The following is a 12563-nucleotide window of genomic DNA, read 5'->3' on the forward strand; positions in this document are numbered from 1 at the left end:
CTGCTTAACCGTGATACCTTTCAGGATTTTTTGATTAATAGAATTTGAAATACTTTTGTTTGTATCAATGTAAATGCATTTAATTTAATTTTGGATTAATTTAATGCATCCTTGTGGGGAAAAAGGAATTATTATTAATATTATTTTTACTGGTATTCAATTTTTTTAATGGTAGTGCACATGACATGAGAGGCATATACTAAATTGTGCATATAATCATTCTAACGAAAGAAATTACAAACAAATGGATAAATAAATGATTTACACAGAAATTCGTCAATATGGGAATAGACCTCCCATTCAAAATAAAATCACACATAAAGAATGAGGAGGCCATTAATAACTGATGTTATACTGTATGTATACATGCACTAGATGATCTTTGATCATTTTTCTGTTTGTATCATTGTATCGTCTTGCTGGTTTTTCAGCTTCTTGCCTCACAAATTTACAGTATTCAACGTGACCATCTTGAAAACGAGACACAGCGTCACATTGAAAACAGTTCATAGCAGGTCTCAGTCAGGTCTCATGCTGTGCTGTATCCTTTGTGAATGGCCCCTGACACTAATTTCATGCTAATGGAACAAAGTGGATATTTCAATGACATGCATGGCATACAACACACAAAAACATATGCTGTGCACACAAAAAGTGCACATAAATATCCTATTAAAAAACCTGTAAAGATAGAGAGGAAGAAACATAGAAAGAAACAAAAAAGGACATTAAGAGAGGACATAAACATTAAACGCACCTGTTGCATTTAGAGGAATGCATACTATAGCCTAATCATTTAAACACACATCGGCTCGACATTATCTATGATCTTTGTAACAAAAATAAAAAATAAAATAAAATAAAAAACATATTTTAGGCAGTAGAAATGTTTAATAACATTTATCATGAATCTATATAACACTATTTCATCATATGTTGGCATATACAATAATACATTTTGATTTACATTTATGTACACTGCATTTCATAAAAAGAAATACATAATTGGGTGTGATTGGGTGAAGAATATGGCTTTTAAAAATGGGAAATGAGACAGAAAACGCAACGTGGAGTCAAAATAACTCTTGTAAGGCATTGAGTTTGACAGCATATCTTTTAAAACCAATGTTTCCACAGCTTGTGTGTGGAAAGGATAACACACAAAGCCGATATGCCATTCATTAGCACAGGTACTCGGATCTAGAGCTGTCACTCTTGTACGTCATCTGAGAGTCAATGCTTGAACGTGAGCACAGGAGCATCCTCTCTGAATCCTGAGTCTGCCTTCGTGCCCACAAATCATTCGTCTGCCCGTTCAGAGTCCTTTGTTTCATGGTGAGCGTCTCGAACTTTACGTACGTCTCTTTTGAAAGGTCTTCATCTGGTCCACTGTTCCTGCTACTGTTTCCTTTACAGTACAGACACAAGATCTTGTAGAGCAACACTACAATGAGAGGCACCGCAACTGCGCATGCGATCCCGCTGGCGATCATCAGGACTTTGTTCTGCCCATCGTCATCACCGTTATCCAGAGTACTGAAATCCACACATTGCTCTTTCCCAGACACCGAACCCTTAGTAACCAAACACACCGTGTAGAGCAGGTTAGGCATCAGATACTCCAAGAGCAGCTTCCCTTGACCAACTTCCGTATCGACCGACTCCTTATTCTCTTTCGCGTCATATGGAAAGTAGACCACTGTTAGGGGCGCATCGCTTGGCAAACCTTCAGCGGTCCATAATAAGACCGCCGTGTCACTTGTCTCCTCCACTACCTCAATGTCTTTGATGTCAGCTTTCTTTTTGAACTTGTCACTCATCATTAAACCTTTGTCGCCTTTGCTTTGCTGGACCTTAGCTGGTTTGTCTCCAGCAGGTGGGGACCTCTGAACTCCTTCGCCTGGTCCCAGACTCTTCCTGGTTGACAGCGGTGGCATTGTGGTCATGGCAGCTCTGGTTGTAGGTGTGGGGCTTAAGGAAGTATACAATGGCATCCTAGTTGATGCAAAAGAAGTCACGGGTTGACTATCGGGCTGCTTGGTTATGGTTATCGGCGGGGACTGCGTTGTGGCCTGCATCCCATCCACAGACAGGGTGATGGATGCCTCGGCCTTCCCAGCGACATTCTTTGCCTTGCAGAGGTAATCGCCTGCATCCTTAAACACGATACTGTGCAAACTGAGGATGGACCAATGAACCCCCTCACCTGGAGATTGCTGCACAACTACAAAAGACATGAAATAGTGAGTAGCAACCTGAACAATAGGTTCATAAGAAAAAGGTGAAATGATGCTTTATATTTTGCTATAACTAAGTAGGTTTACATTTGGGATGAACCGATATTAATATTCTGCCTAAGTTATGTCAAATACAGAGATGTAGATCTGATGAAATACATACACTACCGTTGCGTCGGTAAGATTTTTTAATGCTTTTGAAAGAAATATCTTATGCTCATCAAGGCTGCATTTATTTGCATTATGAGGGATGAACCGATATTATAATTCTGCCAGAAATTGTTTTTATAAATATGGATGCAGAATGAACTGATGTATATATTAAAATGTAAATAAATATTTATATTACATATAATATCCAATATTTATAATAGGGATGCACCAATATATACAATTGTGGCCGATATGCCAGTAATTATTTTGATGTTGGCCAGTCATTCAAATTGGCTGATATTAAAATTCTATATTATTTTGCCTAATCTGTAAAAAACACAAAAAAAAAACCACTAAAGACTCAAATCAATCATTTTAAATGATATATAGGCATCACAAAATTATAATGTACAGTATGAAAACTACGTTCGTTTTGAGATTTGCTAAAGATTACATTTAACAGTGTTATTAAATTATTAGTTAGATAAACTTTAAGTGGGCGTTAGATGACGGCAAAGGTAATCAAAAAAGAGAAAATGAGCATGAACAATTTAATATCCAATATCAATAAAACAATTTAAACCAAATCTCTAATATCATGCAGCCCTAGTTTACATGCTCTTTAAAAGTTACATTTCAGACAAACACAATCATTTGTCTTTTTAAAAATTCATGTAAACACATTAGTCCGATTGTAATTTTTCTAGTCTGACTTTGTCCAGCATGTGTAAATGTTAATTGGTCTACAATTGGCTCACACTCAAAGACAGACGTGAACGTGTATTTAATAATCCCTCAAATATTTCAGTTACGTTTGATGTCATTTTTACTTGGACAGACCGAGACCTGCGAGACCTCATACCTGTGTTGTTGAATGCAGATCCATCAGCTCTAGTCCAGAGAAGGGTGGGGGTAGGGAAACCAGTGGCGTCACACCGCAGAATCACATTGCTGCCTAGTGATGACGTGATCTTAGTGGCTGAAATCATAACTGATGGCTTGAGGCACTGATCCAGTTCAGCCCGCTGGAACAGAACACCAGCTAAGTTCTCTGGTCCACTGCATGTTAGAAACTGATCCATCAACGCCACAGGTATGCTGCTCATCTTAGACAACTCAATGAGCTTGGAAATTCGACAGTCACAGTACCAGGGATTGTCCTGCAGACCTGCAAATTTGGAAAAATCTGCTTAGAATATGCAATATGTTAAATACAGGAATGTAAATCTCCTTTCAGTTTAGGGGACAGGAAAAGCAATGTATTAAATATGATCTATCTGTCCGTCCGTCCGTCCATCCATCCAACTATCTATCTATCGCCATGTTTGATTCCCATGTGAATGCATGAACTGATAAAAAGTATACCTTCAATGCAATGTCAGTCATTTTAGATAAAATCATAATGCATAAATGTAAATGCAATGGTGAAGGACAACTTTAATTATTGAAGATCTCAACATACTGAAATAAAGACCACAGGTTTACTTATTCAACTACTAACACAGCAGTTTACTGCCATCAGATAAGAAAGGTGTAAATCTTGCTGCTCGCACGCATACATCAGGTGTTGGACATTAAAACCACAGTCCACCCATAATTCTGTCAATGGCAGGATGAAGATCAGGTTGACTGTAAACAAGGAATTAGACGGTCCACTGATGCAACTCAACAGCTGGATGGTGGCAACTGCTAATATCCTGATGATACAGGGTAGTGCCGGTCACATTGTGCATTTGTGCTTATCTCTACAATTGAATGGCACTTCACTAGTTCACACTTACAAATAAGTCAGATAGAATAAATGCGTATTTGGCGTGCTGTCCGAGGAGAGGGCTCCGGGCTCGGTATTCGGCCCGAACCCAGAGTACTCCCCCCGTATTCCTGGCTGTAAAAGATTGAGCCAAGAGTGAGGAGTCGGGGTGGTGGAGGGATGCTGGAAAACTGTCAAGGAATGTTAGGTGAGTTGACAGAGTGGATATATATATACTTCTTGTCATGCTGATTAGGGTAGACATAATTGTTTGATGACGAGTAGATTGGATTGATTATTTGAACGTGCTCCTCCCGAACTTTGTTTATAAAACATCATATAGTGAAAGTAAAGAATATGCAGTTGCAGTTTCACACGAGCACAAATACTGTGTATTGTCGTGCCTAATGAAAAAAACTCTGATATTCAGACACACTGACTGCGACTGTGATTTTGCTTTTAAACAGTTCAATAAATAAAAAAAATATATTAAGTAACTTACAATTTAAACACAATGCTGCCAATTATATCACCAAATAAAATGATATCTCCAAGCAAAACACTATAGCGGCATTCTTGAACAAACAAGTTGATTGGATGATTCAATGACTCAATTCAATTTAATTCAATGATTCCGAATTCGGAACAGCATATTACAGATTCTATTACAGTTTCAGTCATATAAAGATATTGTAGAAATACTAAGAGTTGTAGGCTATGCTGGTGTGCTGTTCCGAATTCACTGGTTTCAATATTGCAAGAATTGATTTATTACTCACTTATTAGGATAGTCACTCCCTGAATGTTGCAGCGTTTTTGAACGAATTGGTTGAATAAATGATTGATGGCTCGGTTGAATAAACACTCTCATAAAGACTCTGGTCGCCACATTTTGGCATAACCTGTTTCCTAATGTACTGTTAAGTATTTTTCTAATGTAATGTAAACTACAGAAACATCCTCTCCTTCAAGATGGCTGAAAATTTTAGACTGATCTGTGTAGATCGGCCAACCGTGACCAGTTTTGTTGGAGCCTACTGTAAATCGCTAAATGAAAACTTTGAAAAAACTTTCACCATCATATCATATCATATATCATAGCATATCATGCCTAAATCACTAAATGAAAATTTTGAAAAAACTTTCACCATCATATCATATCATCAAGTGCAAGTGCTAAAGTATTCTATACTTTAACCAAGTGCCATACAAGAGTACTCTCACTTTTTCTTTCATCCAGTAGGTCGAGCACACATGAATCTATCAAATTATTAACTTTCTCTTCCGCAGTCTGTTCTTTAAATGTCACTAAGCAAACACATGAATCATCCTCTTCTCAGATGAGCTCTTCAAAGAAACTTAAATCTCAGATCCTCAGACACAGTTGGAAGCGCCATTAGAAGATTAGCTTGTACTTAACTTGAGAGAGCCCAATGAGACATAGGCTAGATTTAGATATTTAAAGATCACACTTGGAATTACAAAGACATGGTAAAGAGAGAGATATTGTTGATTCTTGCTTTCAATTGTACATACTGTATACAGTATCCACCCATATTCTTTGCATTTTAGCATTTTAGGAAGAGCCCACCCTTGTTAAAAAAAGAAGTACACATCAGCATACTTTTGTATGTAATTATTAAAGAAATAATATAAAAATACGATTAAATGAAAACTTAATTTTCGGACACTTCATTGCATGTATTTTACAATTCAATTAAAATGTATTATTGCCTGAATGTATATTAAATCAGGTTAGTTGACTACAGAAAAGTTTAAATTTAGTACATTTCAAATATCAAATATCTTCTTTTGTGTTCAACAGAACAAATAAATTTATACAGGTTTGGAACAACCTGAGGGTGAGTAAATGATGAAAGAATTTGAACTATCCCTTTAACTACAGAGTTTCTTTTGCTGGTTTAGTTTATGTCAACAAAGTAAGCTAAGGTAATTTAGAATGAAAAAAAAAAACATTTTAAAAACTTGTCAATGCAATTTGAATAGTGCCTGTTCAACATCATTTCACATATTTAAGGCGTGTCATCATAATTTTTACCCACCTAGAACAATCTTTTGTGAGGCATTGGCACTAGGCAGGATGCCTGAAAATGGAGGCCAGATGTCAACCAAGTCAGAGGGGAGGGTAGTTAGCTTGTTACTAGAAATATCTAGGTAGGTGATGTTAACCAGGTAAGGTGCTGCCTCCACAGGAACATTAGTCAAGCGGTTGTTGTGCAGGTCCAAGGTCCTCAGACTGGGCATCTCTTTCAGAGACTCCCAGGGAAAGATAGCGATCATGTTCCCATCCAGTCGTAGCTCATGAAGAACTTTCAGATTGTAGAAACTGCCAGGATCCACAGAGGTGATTGAATTGTACGTTATCCACAGGTAGCGTAACTCTGACAGGTAGTAGAAGGCCTCAGTGGGCACTCGACGCACAGCTGTCTTCTCCACCCGCAGCTTCACCGTGTCCAAGGGAACGTTGACTGGAATATCTGACATGTCAGGGTCATTGCATAAAACAGACCTGTGGCAGATTTTCAGAGCATAGATTAATCACTTCAACCAATATGAGCATATGTGTGGTGATGTTCATTCATTTTGAGTTTTATATGAGGAATATAGCCTCACAAAAAGTAAAATTCAAGGAATTATTTTACATGTATAATTCATGTTCACACTGGTCTGATTCTGTTATGCCTTTTACAAAACATTTTGATGATTCAAAATGGTTTCCTGTATCGTGAGTGTTTACACTCTCAGGCTAAGGCTAAGCTCTTAAGATAAACACAAGATAATACCCCACGTGATAGTTAAAAATCTATTTTTGGTTTTTATTTATTTATGACTCGTTAGGATGTTTAAAATCCAATATATTTATTTAAATATATATATATGTGAATAATTATAATAATATAAGTCTATACATTTACATATTAGACTGTAATGTAATTACAAATTAAAAAATGCTTTAAAAGACTAAAAATCCAAAACGTAAAACTTAAAAATATTATTATAACAATGTACGAATAAAACATTTAATTTAACAAACGTTTCAGATAGCCTACATGAGGAAATAAACAGATTTCCCTTCAGTGCCAATCTGTCAAAATAAGATTTATTGCCAATAATGTTTATATTAATGTTTCAATTAATTTATATCGACTTTGGTCAAATTACATTAATATATAGCCTATATGAAATATTTGTCTGTGGTTTAAGGAGGTTTTAAAAGTAGCCTACTTCATAAAAAGTTAGGCCTACTATTATTAAAACTTATAGGGCATATTGATATTTCTCAAATGCTATTAATTTTCAGTTTATTCCAGTTCAACCTATTTCTCATAGGCTACTGTATGTCTGTCTACTTATTCAAGAATGTATACAATGGACCTAAATTATGCCTTTTGCGAGGTTATGCTAAATAGGCTATCTTACACAAAAAGTTACAATTTTATTAAACTTTATTATAGCCTATTTATTCTACTTTTTAAACTTGTATTATTATTATTATTATTATTATTATTATTATTATAGTGAAATAGTGTCCTTACCTGCTGCCAGTGCCATCGCTGCGTCCGTGGTACACGCAGGTGCACTGCGACGGACAGAAGGGTTGTGCCACACTCCAGCAGCCCAGGAGAACCTGGGCCACCAGCAGACGATACATCCTTCAGTCACGGACACACACACTCACACTCACACACATCAGATCCCAATCGATCATCAGTGAACAAAAATCCCTTTAGCAGTCCTCGGGGAGAATGAATAAAAGCAAGAAAAGTTCATTGCCGCATGCATCCTGTTTAGCATGCTAACAGGTGAGCAGGAAGCTGAGAAGAACTGGAGGATTGGGAGGTGCGCGCGCCGAGATTAGAAAGAGGATTTCTCAAGGCTGAGTAGGTCACTAAAGTGAGAGAGAGAGAGAGAGAGAGAGAGAGAGAGAGAGAGAGAGAGAGAGAGAGAGAGAGAGAGAGAGAGAGAGAGAGAGACTGTGTGTTCGAGAAGAAGGATAAGCCCACACGCTATAATCGGCTAACGGCAAGGTTCTCTCAGCATCGTCACGTGACCGCTCGCTCCCAGACACTTTTCCATCCTGCACCTCCTGTCTGAGGCTGATTTTGGCTTCCGTCACCTCCCTCGCCTCACGCTGTTAAATGTTGCGTGCATTGTGGGTAGATGACACCTGTGTGTAAGCTGACGTTCAGGTCATGATTTACTAAGAGTATAGGCCAGATGGCAGACAGGCCAAACTGTTCTGTCTGAGTTGAGAGATGACAGGGATGCCAACTTTTGAGTTCAGCTTGAAGTGAGAATTGGGGGATATAGCCTAAAGTCCATGGAAAAAACCTCTCAACTAATGTTGTAAACTATTGACATACAATCGGATTAACCAAATTGGGCAAGTGCCCAAATTAATTTTTTTCTCTTTTAAAACAAGCGATTCATTCTCAAACGTAGGCTATTTCTATAGGCTACCATTTCATCAGAACGTGGATGATAATATAAGATGATCATAATTTTATTTAATATTATTATTTTTGACGCGCGCGTTTCATTTCAACACTATTACACTATAATTGTATTATGTGTCTTTTGGCACGAAGCACAGCGAGTGTTTTCAATTCATTTCTATATGAACTAGTGGAAACGCACCATACAGATTCTGGGAGTGTGCTGTGCGGTTTCTAGGTGTCAGCACCAGAGTCTTCTTAACCTGCCACTGCCTATAAATCTGTCAGCGTGATACATGGATAATTTACAATTTAATTTACAAATTATTTGTAAAAATGCATAAGGCCGTTTTTATAATAATAACGTTATAATGATAACTTTTAATGGTATTAGAGTAAAAATATAATAATATAGGCTAGTGCTTGAATGGCTTTTCTGAGGTAAATGTAACGTTATGTGACACTGTTTACAAGCTGTTTTATCCGCGAATATTGAAACACTGATTCAGTGATAAACATGAGAGATGATACATTTCAGTATGTTGTACTGGTTCTTTCAACCCTCTAATGTTCATTTATGTTTATTTGGTACTTTCTCTGTAAAAAATAATAATTGTTGGTTTAACTTAAAAAGTAAGTCACCTGGTTGCCTTAATTTTTAGTTAATTGAAATGAAAAATTTGAGTTAATACAAAGGAGATTGGTTTTATCAATAGAAACTCCAAATATTATGTTATCTGAAATACTCTAATCTGAAAAACTATAATAATAAAATTATCTAAGTTGATTTGACAAAAAAAAAAACGTTTTTTTTTTACAGTGTAGTAAAGAGGAAGATTGCACTCCCACTTCGCTTGAACTGAGGCCATATATGACCCGCCACATTAAGAGCGCTTTTGTAATAAAACGTAGGCTACACATTTTTTAAGTGAGACTGTTTTAAATCAAAATAGCTATATCAATATATCACACATTATATCAAATAGCCTGCTCTTTCTTATGTGTCAGTATTGTTCCGATCTGTGCTCTGATTGTGTGGCGTGAGAGAGTGAGAACAGAGTCAAGTGTGTGACAGCCCTGATAAGGACCTCAGAAAATATTGAAAAGTGAATCTGGCCTACTGACTAACAATGTGTGAATAAAAAGTACATTTCTCAACTGCTTAAGGAATAGGGAATAAACAGATTTCCCTGTAGTACCAATTTGTCAAAACAGAATTATTCCCAAGGGTATGTTTATACATGCCAATAAATGTACACCCCTTGAGAATGAATGGAAAGTATGCACAATTAAAAACATGTGTCCATCCTTATGTTGTAGCAACATCTGGTTAGCATGCATTTACCATAATCTCATTAATTTCTTCTAAAAAAAAGATGTCTTCCTTTTGATTTTTTCATCAGCAAATTCTGTTTAAAAGATTTTCTTCTTTTTAGTTTTAGTAAAACTTTATTTTTCAATTTTAGTAGGTTTGGGTTGAGGTTTGTAAATGTTTACATGTATGTTTTTATGTTAAATGAACATATAGATTTGCTGTAAAAAAATAAATAATAATAAAATAATATATATATATATATATATATATATATATATATATATATATATATATATATATATATATATATATATATATATATTTATTTATTAAACATAATGTGTGACGTAGAAGCACCTCCTGTAGAAGCATATGGATAATTAAAAGGCCTTAATCAAGTTTGCAAGATATGTCCTTTTGTAGCCTGCCTCCATGTGGTTTCAATGAAAATAGCAGACCTGTAGAAACATTGCCATTCAAAAGTTTGCGATATAGTTTTAAGTTTTGGAAAAAATTATTATAATAATACTTTTATTCTGCAAGGATGCATTAAATTGGTCAAAAGTGACAGTGAAGACTTTTTCATCATTACAAAAGATTTCTATTTCAAATAAATGCTGTTTTTTAACACAACTGTTCAACATTGAATATTCCACAATATTTCTGTTTTACTGTATTTTTGGCCAAATAAATGTATCCTTGGTAAGCATAAGATACTTTTTTCAAAAACATGTAAAACCGGACCCCACATTTTTGAACCTGTGAGTTCTAAATATTAAATGTAAAATAAATGCAAATAACATGCAAGTGTATAAATGTAAATTGTGTCATCACTTACTCCCCCTCAAGTTGTTCCAAACCTGTATGAATTTCTTTCTTCTGCTGAACACAAAGGAAGATATTTTGAAGAATATGGGCAACCAAACAGTTATGGATCCCTTCCAATGGGGCCCATCAACTAACATTAAAGTATCTTTTGTGTTCAGCAACCTGAGGGTGAGTAAATGACAGAATTAAATTTTTGGGGGTGAATTATCCCTTTTTTCCTGTTATTTTTGTTGCAAATTTATGAAAACACATCTAAAACTTTGAAGACATTTGTCACATAGAGTAAGTTGTCATATCACATGCAGTCTAGTAATGTGAAACATAGGCTATACCACATGCAAATACTTTAAAAAGGTGCAATTGTTCTCTCAAAGTGCTTTATTTATTTTTCATTTGATCTTTACAAATTACTTTCATTTGTGTAACCCATTTCAGTTAAGATTATTTTGCTAAGTGAAACCAATTCATTTCAATTTGACCACAAAGTAAACTGATGAAATATTTAGAGTGTATGTGAATTCCAACATGATACACAGATTGTCAAGAACAACAACAACAACCGTAGAGTATTTATTAACAAGTACACCAGTGTAGTTTATTTATGCAAGCAGTTTCTCCCTACAGATCAGAAAAGCCACTGTCAAGCGGTTGGCACATTTATGTACAAAACAAATGAATGGTACAGCTTTCTACTAAGCATTCTTTAGTGAGAGTACAAAAAGACTAGTATACGAGGACAGAGGGAGTGAGCCAGAGAGAGAGAGAGAGAGAGAGAGAGAGAGAGAGAGAGAGAGGGGTGAGGGTTAGAGAAAGCATTAAGTTAGGGGCTCAACAAGCAATAGTAATAGAAAGGTGAGAGGAGGACTCGGAGGGAGTTAGAGAGATCACCACAAAGTAAACAGGCACAAATCAAACACTAAACCATCGAAGAGTAGGAGTTTCAGCGCAATGTATTCAGCATAGGATTCAAATTACTTCACATTATGAGAAAGGGGATGACCCAGCAAGACAGTCGCATATAACAAACTCATAAAAAGATGGAATTTTTTTTTTTCTTTGATTTTTTCATTATTATTATTATCATCATTATTATTTTTTTTGATCCAGTAAAAACGATTACCATTGAATGCATGACCATGCCACAAATAACACTTAGGTTCACAGTCTTTACCTAACATTACAGGGGTCTGACTTGGAAGCCGGTACCCCAATGCACTTACACCAAGAAAGAGCTCACAAAATGGCCAAATAAGTGCACGAAACTAGCTCTTAGAAACACTGACGGAACATGACTTGCCAGGCATTAAAAGAATGAGAAGACATCTCCATCATCCAATATAATAATGACTTGTTAGCAAGACAACGAGTAACTGTCATTGAGATAATAGTATAAGCTCTTTAAATATTTGTTTTCATAGTCGTATTCCCCTTTGTAAAGAAAAAACCCACCGAAAGAAAGTGATCTGTCACAAACCGTTCCTGTGCCTCACCTGGATTTTGCTTCACCTCTGTCTTCTTTCTTAGGCTTTCAGAAGAACACCCTCCCTCTGCCCACCCTATCCTGTCATGGAATGTGTTTTCAGTCTAATACGAATTCACCTGAAGTTTAAGTGCTAACTTACAGTACATACATTTACACATTGACTTTGTACAAAATCTGAAAACAAAAAGCGTCAAATTAAAACCCTGAAGGCTTTACTGTGTCTATATCTATAGGAAAATAAGAAAGAGGGGGTCATAACGCTGTAGGCTTGTGCATGTGTCACTTGCTTCCAGTAAAGGGAGAGTTGCATTGCTGCCGAAGAGGGGGTCGCTGACACTAC

General features: G+C 36.1%; 1 protein-coding gene across 1 annotated transcript; it reads right to left on the reverse strand.

The window, feature by feature from the left end:
- Positions 1-148: 148 nt before the first annotated feature.
- Positions 149-8273, reverse strand: lrit3a (info leucine-rich repeat, immunoglobulin-like and transmembrane domains 3a). Its single transcript, XM_079893230.1, has 4 exons — positions 7698-8273; positions 6204-6670; positions 3253-3558; positions 149-2224 (listed from the first exon to the last, which is right to left on the reverse strand). Exons 1-4 carry the CDS (start codon positions 7811-7813, stop codon positions 1182-1184), a joined length of 1932 nt encoding a protein of 643 aa, XP_079749356.1. The 5' UTR covers positions 7814-8273; the 3' UTR covers positions 149-1181.
- Positions 8274-12563: the final 4290 nt, after the last annotated feature.

Source organism: Squalius cephalus, assembly GCF_949319135.1.
Source record: "Squalius cephalus genome assembly, chromosome: 14".
NCBI lineage: Eukaryota > Metazoa > Chordata > Actinopteri > Cypriniformes > Leuciscidae > Squalius > Squalius cephalus.

Coding starts and splice junctions, on each gene's coding strand:
- lrit3a (XM_079893230.1), bottom strand. CDS start 7,813: ATGTATCGTCTGCTGGTGGCCCAGGTTCTCCTGGGCTGCTGGAGTGTG. Junction 6,671..7,697: donor AGCGATGGCACTGGCAGCAG/GTAAGGACACTA, acceptor AATCTGCCACAG/GTCTGTTTTATGCAATGACC. Junction 2,225..3,252: donor ATCTGCATTCAACAACACAG/GTATGAGGTCTC, acceptor TGTCTTTTGTAG/TTGTGCAGCAATCTCCAGGT.